The 17,057-nt window shown below is 39.5% G+C and overlaps 1 protein-coding gene across 4 annotated transcripts in view; it reads left to right on the forward strand.

Annotated features, from left to right (window-relative positions):
- The window catches only part of CCDC141 (coiled-coil domain containing 141), a 226,536-nt gene that overhangs the window by 161,798 nt on the left and 47,681 nt on the right, over positions 1 to 17,057 (forward strand). For all 4 annotated transcript variants that reach the window (XM_005202265.5, XM_024975528.2, XM_059875061.1 and 1 more), the window contains 5 exons: positions 426 to 617; positions 6,064 to 6,243; positions 12,603 to 12,782; positions 13,350 to 13,475; positions 16,583 to 16,771. In XM_005202265.5, the coding sequence (XP_005202322.1) occupies positions 426 to 617; positions 6,064 to 6,243; positions 12,603 to 12,782; positions 13,350 to 13,475; positions 16,583 to 16,771 (867 nt within the window). The remainder of the gene's footprint in view (positions 1 to 425; positions 618 to 6,063; positions 6,244 to 12,602; positions 12,783 to 13,349; positions 13,476 to 16,582; positions 16,772 to 17,057) is intronic.

The following is a 17,057-nucleotide window of genomic DNA, read 5'->3' on the forward strand; positions in this document are numbered from 1 at the left end:
TTTTTTAAAATTAAAAAATGAGTAAACGATTTCTATAAATTATCATCTCTTATAAAATTAATTTAAGTACTTTCTAGAGCTACTGGTAAATTTCACAAAGCAATTATCATGTATAATTATTTTAATTATTTAAAAAATGTCTGTTTTATAACCTTTCATACTAAATAAACTTTCTCCTATCTCTACACACAAAAAAAGAATGTTCTAAATAAGAAGTATAGTAATAGACTGAAAGAGTAATCGAGATGGTTTTCATTTAGTGGTGCCTTTTCTTGAATTTTGAAATGTGTGCCTTTTTTATTGAGGAGAGTTTTGGTACAAGTTCAATTAATTAATCGTAATAGATGGCTGAACCGAAGGTAATGGAATGTGAGTGTTCACGATTCCCCTGTCAGCCGCTGACCCCCTGTGTTCGGCTTTTGTAGGAGACATCACATGAATTAGAAGCAGCTGCAAAACTCTTGACAGAGAAACATGATTTTGAACTTGATGAACTGGCATCGCTTTCTTCTAAAGCTAAACGGCTAGAGGAAGAATTAAACATATTTGGCCAAAGCATCAACTCCAGGTCACAAGTCCTACAAACTTACGTGGCATTTCTAAAGTCATCGGAGGAGGTACAGTACCTATGGGCTGTCCTCTTTGGCAACACGACAAAGAGGCTGTGTTGAAACACTTTTTACTATGGCCTGCCATTATTTACAATATTCTAAACATAAAACAAAATTATTTAAAAATCAGTCATTTTCTATTTTGAAGTAAGTCATCAATCTCTTCAAAATACCTAAGCAATGTGTGTGATTTATTTGAAGTACACAGAATTGGAGATTATGGTCTGTTGAGTCTGGTCTCAGATCTGTCTTGTTTAATGCTTCTTAATAAGTTTCCTCTGAGAGCTTCTTAGGAAGCATTATTTTGACTGGTTTGTATTAAATAATCTGTAAAATTTCCTCTGGTAGACTAGCATTCCGTCTCTCAAAGGTCCCAGCTTCTCGAAGGTGGCATCAGTAATAGAAAAGTAATTAGCCTCCAATTAAAATAAATACATTTATATTTTAAAAAAAAACAAAAGACAAAAAAAAAGAGAAAAGTGCTGGAGTCCCACCTCTTAACTCTGGTCCCAGTGTACCCATGCTCCGTTGCTCAGTCGTGTCCAATTCTTTGTGGCCCCATGGACTGCAGTCTGCCAGGCTCCTCTGTCCATGGGATTTCCTGGTCAAGAATACTGGACCGGGTTTCCATTTGCTCCTCTGGGGGATCTTCCCAACCCAGGAGTCAAACCCGTGTCTTTTGGTTGGCAAGCAGATTCTTTGCCACTGAGCCACCAGGGGAGCACCCATGTGTACTCTCCTTTCAGGGAGAAGGCTGCTGCTTCAGTGGCAGATAGAGCTCTGCAAAATCTGCTCAGGGGTGAAGTCACCAAAGGCAAGTAGCCTTCTCCTCCAGTCCCCTCACCACACTCACCCGTGATCCTGTCTGCCCTCTTTGCCTCTGCCTACTCTCTTTCTACAATAGTCTGAGTTCTCGCCATCTGAAGGAGGGACATGCCCAGGCCTTGGAAATCTCAGGGAACCACTGTCTCCTTTTCCACATCTTTCTTTATCCCGGATTTTTTTTTTTTCAATTTTTCTTACCCTTGAACTCTCAGGGTTTGGCAGACTACATCTGACAGGTTGTTCTGTTGATGAACATTTTCTCCAAACTTGAAATGGTGGAGAAGGTACAAAGAAGTACTTGCTCTGCATCTTCATTGCCAAAAATGTACCTTCTTAGTTTCTAGCTCAGCACTTGCTTCCACTGGCCACTCTGGCCTCTGGGGCCAGGGACTTGGTGATTAGGGCTGATATCTCAGCTTTACAGGCAGCACTTTCACAGAAGGACTCCCTGTCCTTTCATCTGCCCGGCTTTCGCTCTATTTTCTCACCTGGCAGAGGCTCCTGTCCTCACCCTGGCAGGGCTTTCAGTCTGTCCAGCCTCCTCTCCCTTGGGCTTTCCTTCTTTCCTCGCCAGCTTATTCAATTGCATTATACTCCCCCTACCCTCACTTCCCTGGCTTCCACCGTAACTCTGCCAATTCCCAATTCTAGATCAATCCAACACTCTGTTTACTCTGCTTCTCTTTCCAAGCTTCCAGACGCTCCTGTGGAAAGTCAAACAATTGTGCTGATTGGTGCTGTTACAAATTCAAGGGTCTTTTTCCTCAGCTGAGCACCCCTCCCCCGCTACCATATGCCCTCCAGTTGCTGCCCATTCAGTAGTGACGCTCAAGCTTCTTACCACAGTTTCCATTCCTAAATCTGCACTCTTACCTTGTATGTGACTGAAAAAATACATGAGTCCATTGAGCCAAATTGCCTCGTCTTCTATCAGCTTCCAAACCCACGGACATATTCTCCCTTCCTCCACTGCCACCAATAAAGTGGGGTTTCTGCATGTGTCCCCCTATAACCAGCCCTCGGTACCTCCCTGTCTGCTCCCGAATCCTTCAGAATGTAGCTTTAGCATCCATTCTTGAATTTTGAAAATCTGCTTCTTATGTTTCTTCCCTCTCTTTCGTCTACAGTTCTTCCCAAGCTATGGCTGCCACTCTATAGTCTTCTTTCCTTTCACATCTGGACTCGTGGGATGGGAAGATGACGTTTCTTTCCTCCTCTTGTTGATCCTCTCCAATCCTCATCCCACTGCCACTTAGTTTATCCTTGGTTCAGCCTTGCCTTTTACCAACTCTTCACTCCATTGAAAACACTCTTATAAGCTTATTACTTGCTAGTTGACAGATGAAATGGTGTATTTTCAGTCTTTATTCCACTTGATCTCTCTGCCATATTTGTTTAACCCAGTTACTCATACTTACCTCCTTTGACTTTATAAAGAAAAACAGATTTAATGAGGTATAATTTACATACCCTAAAATTGCCTATTTTAGGATGTAGTGATTTTTAGTATTTATTTATAAAATTGTGCAAACATCAGTGCACTCCAGTTTTGGTATGTTTCCACCACCCCAAAAAGAGCCTATGAATACTTTTTGTCAGTCCTGGTTGCCAATCTCCCAGCCTCAGGCACGTACTAATCTGCTTTCTGTCCCTATCAGTTCACTTCAATTCAGTCACTCAGTCGTGTCCGATAGATTTGCCTTATTTGGATATTTCACATAACTGGGATAATCATCCTGTTTGCTTCTTTATCTGTTACTTCCTTTTCTTGATTCAATTCTCTGTTCCTGAAGTGTGGTGGGTCACAGACTTCTTGCCTGTGCTCTCTCTTTTGTGCATTCTACACACTCTCCCTACAAAAATCACCCCCAACCAACACACCTTTGGTTTGCAATGCATCAGTAACCCCAAATTGGTTCTTCAGCCCCAACTGTTATGAGCTCCAGGCCAGTATTTTCAACTTCCAATTATACTAACTACCGACTGGTATTCTGTAGCCTCCTTAAAACTCAACAGAATACAACTGGTTATCTTTTCTTCAAACGTGTTTCCTTCTGTATTTTGGCATTGGATTAATGAACCCACCATTTTTCAGAAGTCCTGTGTAGAAGTTCAAAGTCTGTTCTAATCCCTCTGTTAATGAGGACTTATTTTATATCAGTACCTGAACTTTTAATTCCTGATTTTGTTTCATCCTTATAATATCCCTATATGTATTCACTATTATCCTCACTTTACAAATGAAAGAAACTGAAGCTCTGGGAAGTTAGACAAAACAGGTAGTAAACATCAGAGCTGAGGTTTAATCCCCAGTCTCCTCCCTTTTGTTTTTCCATATTCTGAAGGCCATGCTATCCCATATCTGTCTTTAGAGACGACCTGTGAGATTTCTGAATTCGCCTTTGTACCATCACCTCCTCAGTGCAGGTCCTCATCATCCTTGCCCAGGTTAAAGAAATTGTATCTGCCTGTTCTCTCTGCCTTCTGTAATTCTCCCCTTCATGCCTTTCAAAAAACGATCATTCTAAAGCACATCTGATCATGTTACCTCCTGAAATTCAGGCAATATGACAAATATAATTTGTGACGCAAATTATAACTTTTACTCTCAAATGGATAATGTATTAAAGTTGATTATTAATTCACTTTAAAAAAGAAAGTAGTCCATATTCAAGGGAAATTCCTGTAATGACATCATGCTTACTTACATTCAAGGAGGTTTATTTTTGAGCAGTTAGGAAAGGAGGATGACTTAAAGTTTAGGTTTTGAGAATTTCACATAACTGACAGCCCATCAGATTGGCACCCCAGCCTGTAGCGCACAATGCCACTGAAGTACTGATGGTTGTCATGCTGATTTGGAGTCACTGTGAGAGCTGTCAGTTGTTTCAAGCTAACGAGAATGTGTCACATCATGTTGAGTAGAGTACCAAACATGTTGAAACCGGCTGGCTGGCTTTATCCCAACCCAATGATCATGCTTGCGTCTTAACACTCAGCGTGTGCTATCTGGACTTCACCCACACCGATATCGTTTATCCTGCTCTTAACCAGCCCGTGTTTCACACTTGTACCTTCACGCTCATTATTCCTTCCATCTGGAGCCCCCTTCTCCTGTTCCCTGTCACCCTGGACAATCTGAAAGACACAGATCAAGTGTTACTTTTGTTGTGCTTTCCGGTTTCTTTAGATAGAGCTGGTGGTCCCTCCTCAGTGTGCCCAGAACATGGTGTGCATACTTGTCTTCGTGGTATAATAATTTGCTTATGGTTCTCTTTCTCCCAGAATTATCTTTGGGAGCCCAGGGAGACAGATGCTTAGTTCTTCCTATGAAATCGTAGGAGACCCCCTGGAGGAGGTAGCATTTTAACTATCTCATGAAGGATAAGTAGGAGTTGAAAATTAAGAAAAGATCATTCTGGGCTGAGGAAATAAGCATCAGCAAAACAGAGGCATGAATAAATGGAATATGGGGAAAGAAGAGAGAAGTTCTGTGAGTGCCCTTTGCAGCACTCATTAAATGAAGAACCATGTTAAAATCTTTAAAATATAGTGACTAACCACTGCTGAAATTTCATACCTTCTTTAGATGGCTTTCAGTAGATATGAACTCTTTGAGTCTTGTCCTGTTGGCTGTTAAACTGAAAGAAAGTGAAAGTTGCTCAGTCATGTCAGACTCTTTGCAATCCCACTGACTGTGGCCCACCAGGCTCCTCTGTCCATAGAATTCTCCAGGCCAGAATACTGGAATGGGTAGCTATTCCCTTATCCAGGAGATCTTCCCAACACAGGGATCAAACCCAGGTCTCCTGCACTGCAGGCAGATTCTTTACCATCTGAGCCACCAGGGAAGCCCATTGGCTGTTAAGTATTATTCAAAATGCTTAAAAAATTGTGTCAAAATTTTTCTACTACTTCTATAATACCCAGTTTTGTGTTAATCTATAGTTCTACAGGCACATTTGATTTTATATAAACTCTGTCCAAAGACACTGATTTAAAATAATCTAGTACTGCTTACATTGGTTAGCCAATAAGAAAATATAATTCTAGGGAGGTAAAGTAACCTCAATAACATTTTCTCATGGAGGCAGTTTAATATTAATACACATACAGAAAATTCATAATTATTAGTACTCTTTTGTTCTGGCTTATCACTGAGGAGAAGCAAGTCGTGATTTACTGATTATGAATAATTTTTTCACTGATTTACATTTCCTTTTGATTTGTAATCCTTGATTTTATATGTTTATCTTTCTTCTGAATTATAAAACTCAGCTCTAAAATGAAACCACACTGGTCTTTGACATAAATTGTCCCCAGTTGCAAAGCATACACATGTACAGTACATAAATATGATTTTGGCTACAGTAACTAGGTCTTCTGGATAATAAACTTGTCAGCTCAATTTACTACCCAGGGGTAGTCAGTCTGGTCTGTCAACAACCTAAATAGATTTGTGTCTTTTCAGTCAGTTGACAATACTTAATAATTATTTAAAGACTTCTGAAATGTAGGTTCCAAGTAAATTCTTATATAGGCTTTCACTGGAATCTAGTATTTTTCCCCTTTAAAAATGTTTTGAAGTGTTCTTAACTTTCATTTATATTCTCTCTCTTTTTTTCAGGTAGAGAAACAATGTCAGGGCCTAAAGGAGTTTTACCAAACTGATATCCTACGAAAGGAGGAGGGCGGTGCTGAAGCCAAGCATTGGTCTGACTCAGTGGAGAAGCAGTGGCAGCTATTTTTAAAGAGGAGTTTTTTAACGCATGACCTTGGGCTCGAGTTCCTTAATTTAATAAATATGGTAAGAACGACAGTAAATGAGTCACACCTTCTTCAAGGATTACTTGTCAAAGTCAAGATCGTAAATTCAAAATTTCAACCGTCATTCAGCCAGGCTGGTTTAGGAAGTTCTTTCTAGCTTCATTCACCGCGAACAGTCCTGAAGCCCAGCATGTTTGTGCTTCTTTGGTCCTAGACCCCTTGTGAGTTTATCATGTGAAGGCTATTATATCTATTAAGAAGAAAGAATGACGATAATCTGAATGCAACATTGTTATTATTACACAGAGTCCTCAGAGGTTCACCCCAAAGTTCTGAGTTAGGTTGAGAGCATGCAACAAGATTCTTACAAGATTTCCAGAGGCTGAAGATAACATCTGGGATGAATCTTCATTTTGAAGACTATCTTATAACACCAGATTTTCATAGTGAAGCCCCATTGTACTTAGAAATGTACCCTAATTTTAGTTGTTAAGTTAGATTTGTAAAGTATACTAGAATACTTATATCAACTTCAGGCCCATTCACAACAGAACTCTTATTCTTAAAAGATGGTTAATCCACCTCTCCTTCAATACCTCAAGTATCTTCCTATTAAAACAGTTTGTTTTATGTTAGAAAATGCCAGCTTCTAGAAAGGTTTGTTTATTTTTTTTTTTAATGTTAAGTTGAATCTCTCTTCATATCTGATTCTAACCCTCTATAGATCCACAGAGAAGAAAAATGTATTCATATTTCATCCCTCTTACACTCAAAAAATTTTCAAACCTGGAAGACAGTTGCAAAGTCCAGTTTGAGTCTTCTCCAGCTAACTAGATATAAATCCTTTCTATTATTTAAGAGGTAGCTTTATTTTTTTCTTCATCCTAATCCTCCCTCCCAAAATTGTCCATGACCTATCAAAACCATTCATAATATGTAAACAAAAAGTAAAGCACCACTTCAACACAAAGTGGACATCATTCTTTACCAACGAGAACTAAGATTAGACTAGTGCTTATAGCAATAATTTTACTTTATTGGTTCATATTAAGCTTGTGATGAAAGAAAACTGTAATCACATCACATTTTTTTACTGCAATTCCTGCCAAGATGGGTCTTTCCCATGTTATATCCTTGTCACCTATTTATCTGTTTCATACAAATGTGAGCTTTTATATTTATTCCTACTTTGTATCACTTTGTTAGTTTTAACTCATGATTGCATCTTGTTAAACTAATTTTGTGCCTGTTATCTACTACATTAGCCATCTCTCCTGGGTTTAATGTCATATATTAATAAGTAAGCCTCCCACGGCTGCAATTAGATCTTTAATAAAAGTGTCTGAGGGTCAGGTTGATACTCCAATCCATTAAGCAATCAGTTGATAAACCAGTCTTTGAAACAATCATTGACACTCCCAGTAGTACTTTATTTTAACCAGCATTTCACAGTCTTTTTCTCAAGTCTCTATTGAAAGATGCTGCTAAAAGGAAGGTCTGTCTACCCAGTATCCTATCAATTGTGTAATATAATTTGGCAAAAACTAGGTTGACTCCTGGTGATCTAAGGGTTCTTTCCGAAGTGCTCACAATCTGCTTGATCAGTGATGATTTTATTGCCCTGGTTTTCAGTATAAAGCCTATTGATCAGTAAATCACATAGTCCAGGCTTTCCCCTGTCTGATAATCAGGGCATTTTTCTTTCTCTAATTTTCTGGCCCTCCTCCCATTTTCTGTAGATTTGCAAAGATGGCTGACATCTGCAGTTTTCTCAGAACTCTGACATGGGATGAATCTCAATCTGGAGCCCAAATTCATTTGAAACAGTCTCTAACTATTCTCATCTACTTTGAGCTACAATTTCTTCTTTATCTTAGTTGTTTCAAACTTTGTTGTTTAAAGACCATTCTTCTTAAACCTATATGGAGACAAAATATGCAATAAATAATTCTAATTCATCTAACACTATCCTTAAGCATCAGTGAGGACCTGTTGAGTATTTTACCTATGTTCTTATATTTGTGCTTTACTATAAAAAATGTTATTTTTTACTTGGAACATTTAGAACATATATTATCTGTCTATATCCATCTTTAAGATTTTTACTTTTTTCAGTATATTGTTAGGTGTATTTCTTCACTGTGTACTTCTCTAATTTGCACTTAAAAAGGAATTTACATGTTTGCAAACTGCACTTTTCTTAGTCTAGCCTTTTTCAAACTATCTTCCTTTTGAGAAATTATATTTTTCAGTTCTGAAATTTCTAGTTGGTTCTTTTTTTACTATGTTATATTGCCAGCAAAAATCTCTCTTGTATCCTCTCTTTCTCAATCTTTCCTGTGCTTTCATGACCATATTAATTATGGATATTTTAAAGTGTTTGTCAGCACAGTCTAACATCTGGATCTGGAATTGCTTCTATTATCTACCTTTTCTCTTGGTTTCTAGTTGTGTCATCCTGTCTTGGGATGATGAGTGAATATCTGTTGAATGCTGGGCATTATGTATAAAACATTGTGATTCCAGATGGTGTTATGTTTTTTCCCTAGGTAGGTATTGGTGGAAGATCACTTAAGCCAATCAGGAGCTGGTGAAGTTGAGTCTGGACTATAGTTCTGTCAAGGCTCCATCTATTCTGATGACCTTGGGCTCTCATTGTTTTCAAGCTGGAGCTTGGTACATTCTCTGAGTTCTGTCCGCCAGCAGGTCTCTAGCTTGAGAAGTCTTGCTGCTGCTGCTAAGTCACTTCAGTTGTGTCCGACTCTGTGTGGCCCCATAGACGGCAGCCCACCAGGCTCCCCCGTCCCTGGGATTCTCCAGGCAAGAACACCTTGGGGGACTGCTAAAAACCTCCACTCTGCTTTTCAGAGGCATTTGCTTGAGTTTTCTAATCTACTGCCCTGCCCTGTTCAGCCCCAGTATTTTGTCAATGTTCTAAGATAAATATCAGCTGTGTACTTGAACCCCCCACCTCCACCAGTGTCTGTCAAAAGCACTATTGGTTTCTGTGTTCCCCAGTAAAGCTTCATGATCAGCTTTACTGTCAGTGCACAGAATTGGGAAAAGGCCCTGGCTGCAGTAAGAGAGCTCACCACTCTCAGATTCATCCTGCCCTGGACTCTTGGCCTCTTTAGTTCTTTTGGACTTTAAATAGATGCCTCTGCACTTATTCCAGCTTTTCTAGTCGCTCCAGGTAGAAGCACTGCTCTGCCCCTGGCTACTCCATCCTACTCAGGAACAGAAGTCCTTTATTCCTTATTTAGAATGTTTAAGATCATATGGCCAGATTTTCATTTAAGATCTGCAGCAGGAATCCATTCAAAAAAAATTTTTTTATCACATGCCAGTTTCTTTTTTTATTTTATTTTATTTTTAAACTTTACAATATTGTATTAGTTTTGCCAAATATCAAAATGAATCCACCACTTTATTTTATATCTGTGTCTAAACTCTGATATTCAAAGGTCCATTCAGAGTTTTCAGAAATAGTGTTCATTTTACTACATAACTTGGTGGCCTTTTATCTTGACATTATAAACATGATCACTTTAACTCAAGGTCCTTACCACTATCATATGATAAATTTTCCCTTACTGATAAGAATTAAGGTCTACATAATTCTTAATTTTATTAGTTCAGTGACATTCTGAGATAGAAAATTGTTGGTAAAGCAAGTCTAACACAATTTTTATTCTCTTCATATCTTTTGGACCATTAGGCTTTTAAACAAACATTATTGCTGAAATGTGGTAACCAGTTTGGTGGTTAGGAAGGAAGAAGGCCAGCTGGCATTTTCTGCTGAGTGCTCTACTCTTGATTGTTGCCAAGGCTCAGATTTCTCAAGCTTGAAATGAAACAAATTTTCAAATTCATCTAAATAACATCACAATGAGAAAAACTAATTTAGGGTAGAAATCTGGTAGACATCTTGATGAAAGTGCCAATTTACTAATTTATAGTGGCAAATAAAGAATGCTACCTGGAGTGCTGCCTGCCAGTTATCAAGATATCTGAAAAGCAAGATGTCAGAAGACCACTCATTGTGTGTGAATCGACATGGAGAATGGAATATCTAGTGCCCTATTTAGACCACATGATGCCATATTTTTCAGTGACCTTATACAGAAGTATATGGATTGAGTAGTTAGTGTTTACTAACCAGACCTCAGGCAAAGTGTCTAATCTTTCTGAGTGGCCACAGTACTTACATTTGCCAAATGCATAAGCACTTTTCTTGAATCCTGGTAGCTAGGCATCAACAAATCCTACCATAGCACTCTCTTTTCTGGGCCTCATTCAGAGCGTACACTCTTCAGATTATAGTTGCCATTGACATGCTACACATTCCAGTTTTCCATTAGATCATGTATTATGTAACATTTTTATTAATAGTTTCTTAATAATATGTTATACCCTATCTTTATTTATAGCATAGATAAAAATACAATTTACTTTAGGTATTGCTGTGGCTAATATCTTTCATAATATATGGCTTGTTCATCACAGTTATAGAATACATCATTTTACTACTAGATTCCCAAATTCACTGGAGAAATCACATATAGCACCTGCAGGCTTTTTTGCAATTAAATGACACTTTATAATGTCTACATTAATATAATTATGCAATATCAATGTCATTTAAAATAATTTAAAAATAAGATGGCCTACTATTATTTAAAATGTCCTGTTACATATTCATGACACTATCTTCTAACTATAATCTAAAAAGTCTTTTGACTTTTAGATACACAGCTGTCATTGCCATTATAGAAATTCATGTACAGTTGCTCCTTAGAAATTCAAGGATTTCCTGAGAAGAGTTGGCCATAAAGCAGATTTTTGTTTTGCTAAACAAATATTCTTCTGCCTTTTTTGATGTTTGGACACTAAAAAGGTACATGGTTTTACTCCTTGGCTCTCTTATACTTTTCCCTCTAATTGAATTTCCCATTATTTAAAACCATTGTTTAAAGGATTTCAAATCAGATAGCCAGAATATATGAAAGTTGGGAAGAGAAGTCTTGGAATTTAGATATTGTGCTTCTAGTATACAGTGTGTGTGTGTGTGCACGTGCGCTCAGTCATGTCTGACTGCCTGTGATCCCATGGCCTGTAGCCCACAAGACTCCTCTGTCCATGAGATTTTCCCCACAAGAATACTGGGTGAGTTGCCATTTTCTCCTCCAGGGGAATCTTCCTGACCCAGGGATTGAACTGTGTCTCCTGCATCGCCTGCATTGCAGGCAGATTCTTTACTGCTGAGCCACCAGGGTATAGAGATACAAATATAGAGATACAGTTGGCCTTCCATATCCAGGGCTTCCACATTCCTAGATTCAACCAACTTTGGATCAACACAGAACACTATCCAGAGTTGGTTGAAACCTGCAGGTATGGAAAGCCAACCATGGGACTTAAGCATCCACTGGTTTCAATGTCTAGGGCAAGTCCTGGAACCAGTACCCTCCTCCCGTCCTGCCCACATGAATACCAAGGAACAACTGTATATAGATGCACATTTCAGATCTCATAAAAGGGAGTAACTTGAGGAACTTCTCACAAGAAAAACTTAAAATAATTGTAGTGTATACAATGGGATAGTACAGAAAGAAAAACCCGGAACAATTTTCCCCCTCATGGCCCCTAATACTGAGATATTGACATATTCTAATGTGTGTTAAAAGGTGGAATCCACTTCAAAATGTATTCATTAAAATAATCTCAGCTTCAAAATTTCTGTATCCCTGTGCTCATTCAGTCATCCTTTAAACCCTAGGGAATAAACAAATCTTAGAGGAGGGGACTGAAATGCCAGTGGAGCTGTGAACAACTAGCAAGCTCATGTCCAAGCATGTATTATGGGAAAAGAATTTCCAGACATAAGGCAGAAGGAGAGGAAAATAAAGTTTATTAAAGTGGGAAATGCTGTTAGAACAGCAGGCCTGCTCAAGGGAGAACTGACATGAACATGGGTCCTTAGTCCGTTTTTATACTCAGGGTACAAGGAGCGCGATAGGGGTCTTGCAGGTCATTTGCTGATTGGATGAGGCACATATACTGGTCGGGGGAAGAGTAAGGCAAATACCTTCTTCCTGTGGGGTAGGAGGGGAGGCAGGTTATACTGCTCAGGAGGACCTGAAATTCTTTAATAGTTATAACGTGGGAGAGGGAAGGATGATAAGGGTCTGTTTTTTTTCTGTTCCTGCATTCTAAGACCATCCTTGTTTTCTTCTGTTCTTTTGTCCTTGCGACACCACATTTCAGGCTTTTCTTGATGTCAGGATTGTGTTCTGCTTTGGCTATGATAAAGCGTTTGCCTCTTAAAATAGTTGTATGCAAAACCATGTTGTATTTCTTGGAAAAGAAAAGCCATTACACAGGTTATTAATTCCACAGGCAAAAGAAAACGAAATATTAAATGTGAAAAATGAAGTACACGTCATGGAGAACACTATGGAAAGCCAGAAGGCGGAAAGGGAAGAACTCAGCCGCCTTCGGACAGCCTGGCAACTTAAAGCCGCTGCAAGCAAGCCCGTGAAACAGCAGTGGGCAGCATTCAAAGAGCAGCTTAGAAAGGTGAGGGAACATGCAGTGGGTTTTATTGAGACTTAAAAAGAAAGGCAATTCTGATGCATACTGTAACATGGAGAAACCTTGGAAACATAAGTGAGATCAGCCAAACACAAAAGGATAAATATTGGGATTCCACTTTAGTGAGGTAGCTCGAGTAGTCAAATTCAGGGAGACAGAAGGCAGAAGAGAGGTTATCAGAGGCTGAGGGAAGGGGAAAACAGAGGTTGGTGTTTATCTGGGACAGAGTTTCTGTTTGGGAAGATGAAAAAGTTCTGATGATGGATGGTGGTAATGATTGCACACCAAAGCTCACTAACTCCACTAACCTGCACATTTAAAAGTGGTTAAAATGGTAGATTTTTTTTGTTGTTATGCATATATACCACAGTGAAAAGACGGCTTGTGCTTTTATTCATTGGTGGTTTAGAACCAGAAGCTCACTCTAGGTAGTGAGTGTTTTCATGGCAGTTGAAAGGTTTGATGACACACCCTGTCATTACTGGAATGATTATGATGTATTTGCTGGTGGTAACAGAGAAAACATGCATAACTATCTAATGTCTATTTCAGACCATGCACAACTTAAAACTTCTTCAGGAGGCACTTATGCCTGTGTCTGCACTTGACCTTGGAGGGAGTCTCCAGACCATTTTAGCTCTACGGAAAAAATGGAATGAAATGAAGCCTCAGTTCCAGGTGAAGGAGCAAACTGATGACTTGGGTGAATGAAAAAGAATGAAAAGCTGTTCAGTTGAAGCTCACTTAATTAATTTTAACCGTCTGATGAATTACAATTTTTTAAAAAACAAAAGCATTGCTTTTCTAAAAGTCCATGTGTCAGACACATTTTTCTTCCTTTTTAAATGCAATGTGTTATATTGGATGATATGCAAACATTCAGGCTACAAAAGGACCTTAATATATTCTTACCTTCAGTTCAGTTCAGTTCACTCGCTCATTCATGTCCGGCTCTTTGTGACCCCATGAATCGCAGCACGCCAGGCCTCCCTGTCCATCACCAACTCCCAGAGTTCACTCAAACTCACGTCCATCTAGTCAGTGATGCCATCCAGCCATCTCATCCTCTGTTGTCCCCTTCTCCTCCTGCCCCCAATCCCTCCCAGCATCAGAGTCTTTTCCAATGAGTCAACTCTTTGCATGAGATGGCCAAAGTACCAGAGTTTCAGCTTTAGCATCAGTCCTTCCAAAGAACACCCAGGACTGATCTCCTTTAGAATGGACTGGTTGGATCTCCTTGCAGTCCAAGGGACTCTCAAGAGTCTTCTCCAATACCACAGTTCAAAAGCATCAATTCTTCGGCACTCAGCTTTCTTCACAGTCCAACTCTCACATCCATACATGACCACTGGAAAAACCATAGCCTTGACTAGACGGACCTTTGTTGGCAAAGTAATGTCTCTGCTTTTGAATATGCTATCTAGGTTGGTCATAACTTTCCTTCCAAGAAGTAATCATCTTTTAATTTCATGGTTGCAGTCACCATCTGCAGTGATTTTGGAGCCCAATAAAATAGTCAGACACTGTTTCCACTGTTTCCCCATCTATTTCCCATGAAGTGATGGGACCAGATGCCATGATCTTAGTTTTCTGAATGTTGAGCTTTAAGCCAACTTTTTCACTCTCCTCTTACCTTAGATTATTTTAATTTAAATTATTTCCTTATTAATGTATTTATCATATATTTATTCTAATTCTTTTCCTAAAAGGTATAGATATGTTTTTGATTCAGAGATCTCAAGGCAAGTCTAGACCTTCTTTGACATAGAGGTTCTGCTGTCCTCTGTCACTGAAATTATCCCTGTGATGTCATTGTCCCCACCCACTGGCACCCCAGCCTTCTGCCACCATCCCAAGAATTTTGTTGTGCTCTCCCATTCTCCCTCCGAGAGCCCTCAGGGTGTGAGAGAAAAAACCATGAGTCATATTCCCAGGCCCTGATGGCTTCTGCATTCCTTAACCCCCACTTCCTGCCACTCCTGAGCCTGATACAATTGCTGGAAAAGTTTGCCAGTCATTTTATCCTCCTACCTGGATTCTGTTCTTTGCTGCAAAGATACCTGTGTTTCTGTTTGTCACTATTTTGCAAGTGTTGGATGTAAAGAATCCCAGGACTGGAAGTTTGAAGTTTCCTTTAGGGAATATCTAATTTATGTTCCTTTAAGACAAAGCTGGGGGCTTCTTGGGTGGCACAGTGGTAAAGAATCCCCTGCCAATTCAGGAGATGCAGGAGACATGGGTTTGATCCCTGGGTCGGGAAAGGTCCCTGGGAGTAGGAAATGACAACCTGCTCCAGTATTCTTGCCTGGAAAATTCCATGGACAAAGGAGCCTGGCAGACTACAGTCCATGGGGTCACAAAGAGTCGAGCATGCACATGCACACATGTGTGCACACACACACAAGACAAAAGTGATGTAATACATAACCACCCCCCCCACACACATACCATTGTAGCCCACAGTGAACTCTTTCCTCCAAACTCCTAGAAAATTCTACTAGCCTATCTGTTAGTTTCTTTGTTATACTCTGTGTCATATGTATCTGCATTTCATGTGTGCACACGCCCCTGCACATAAGTGTGTGTGTGTGTGTGTGTGTGTGTGTACCAATTCCCCTAAATCAGGAACTGTTATCCAGATTCTTTAGCTCTGTCACCGTGATGTGTGTATATTTGATGCCCATGCACTTGATTTCAACTTGAATACCCTTACTAGGTCACTCTTCTGCAAATTATCTCCTTAGCTTAAATCATTTCCATTACTTTTATCCTTGACATAAAATCCAACCCTGAAATCATAGTTAATGGCCATACCACCCTGAATGTGCCCAATCTCATCTGAAATTATAGTGGCTTCCCCTTTGAACTGTCCACCAGGATCTAGATTCCTATAAGGGCTATCGTGCTGGGCAAGAAAGAAGGTGGTTTGTCCCTCCCTACAAGTGCTGGCTATTTGTGGATTCTGGGATGACTGCTTTTACAGCAGCATAGCTACTGTGGTGCTCAGCTGGTGGTTCATTCTGATCATTCTTTTATCCCAAAGGACAGATAATTCACCCAGTGTACTTTTATACTTGTCTTCTTGTGATGTTCTTATCATACCACCTGATTCTAGTTTTATTAAATATCACAGATGGTCATGGCCTCATAGAGTATCTAGAATATATTTACTTAGCAGATGACTAGATGACTCTGGAGAAGGCAATGGCACCCCACTCCAGTACTCTTGCCTGGAAATCCCATGGACGGAGGAGCCTGGTAGGCTGCAGTCCATGGGGTCGCTAAGAGTCAGGCACGACTGAGCGACTTCACTTTTACTTTTCACTTTCATGCATTGGAGAAGGAAATGGCAACCCACTCCAGTGTTCTTGCCTGGAGAATCCCAGGAACAGAGGAGCCTAGTGGGCGGCCGTCTCTGAGGTCACTCAGAGTCAGACACGACTGAAGTGACTTAGCAGCAGCAGCAGCAGCAGATGACTCTATGCTATATCATAGAAATATATGACTTTCCATTTTGCCGTCTAACTTTGAAATAGTTTTTTTGTGTTTTTTTTTAATTTAATTTAATGTTAATTTAAAATTTAAAAAATATATCTGAGAAGATTAGGATGGAATAATATATCCCTAGCATGACCCACAATGCCTGGATTTGCAGGGATAGGGGTGAGCCTCGCAATAAGTATTTGTTAACAAGTAAGACAGTGATTTGTTATTGAGATCTTCATACATCTGTTGTAAAGTAAAAAGCTCTCTAGAAGCTCATTTTATTGCTTTCAACTCTTCAGCAACTGAATGATGAGGTTCAGTATATTATAAGAGAGTCAGAAGAGTTGAATGGCAAAGGAGCACCTGTGAAAGAAAAGTCTCAACAGCTGAAGGACCTTATCCACTTCCATCAAAGCCTGAAACAGAGAATCCAAGATTACGAGGACATCCTATATAAGATTATCCAGTTCCACCAAGTCAGAGAAGAGGTAAGACTTACCATGGATGTCTGGAAGACTCTCAGTTTTAAACTATGAAATTAAAAATAAATGATTTTGTAATAAATAAAGGCCAGGTTGCTTATTCTGATACTAGAAGCTTTCTGCAGTCTGGCTCCTGACTTTTCTCCCACTCAGCCCCATCCCCCCAATCTACCAGCCAAACAGAGCTCTCCTTGGTCCCTCAAAGATGGCACCCACATTCCTTATTCCAAGCCCTGACTCTTGAGCTGCATTTATCTGTCAGGTCCTTCTCTCTCCTCTATACCACTTAAAC

Source organism: Bos taurus, chromosome 2, assembly GCF_002263795.3.
Source record: "Bos taurus isolate L1 Dominette 01449 registration number 42190680 breed Hereford chromosome 2, ARS-UCD2.0, whole genome shotgun sequence".
Classification (NCBI taxonomy): domain Eukaryota; kingdom Metazoa; phylum Chordata; class Mammalia; order Artiodactyla; family Bovidae; genus Bos; species Bos taurus.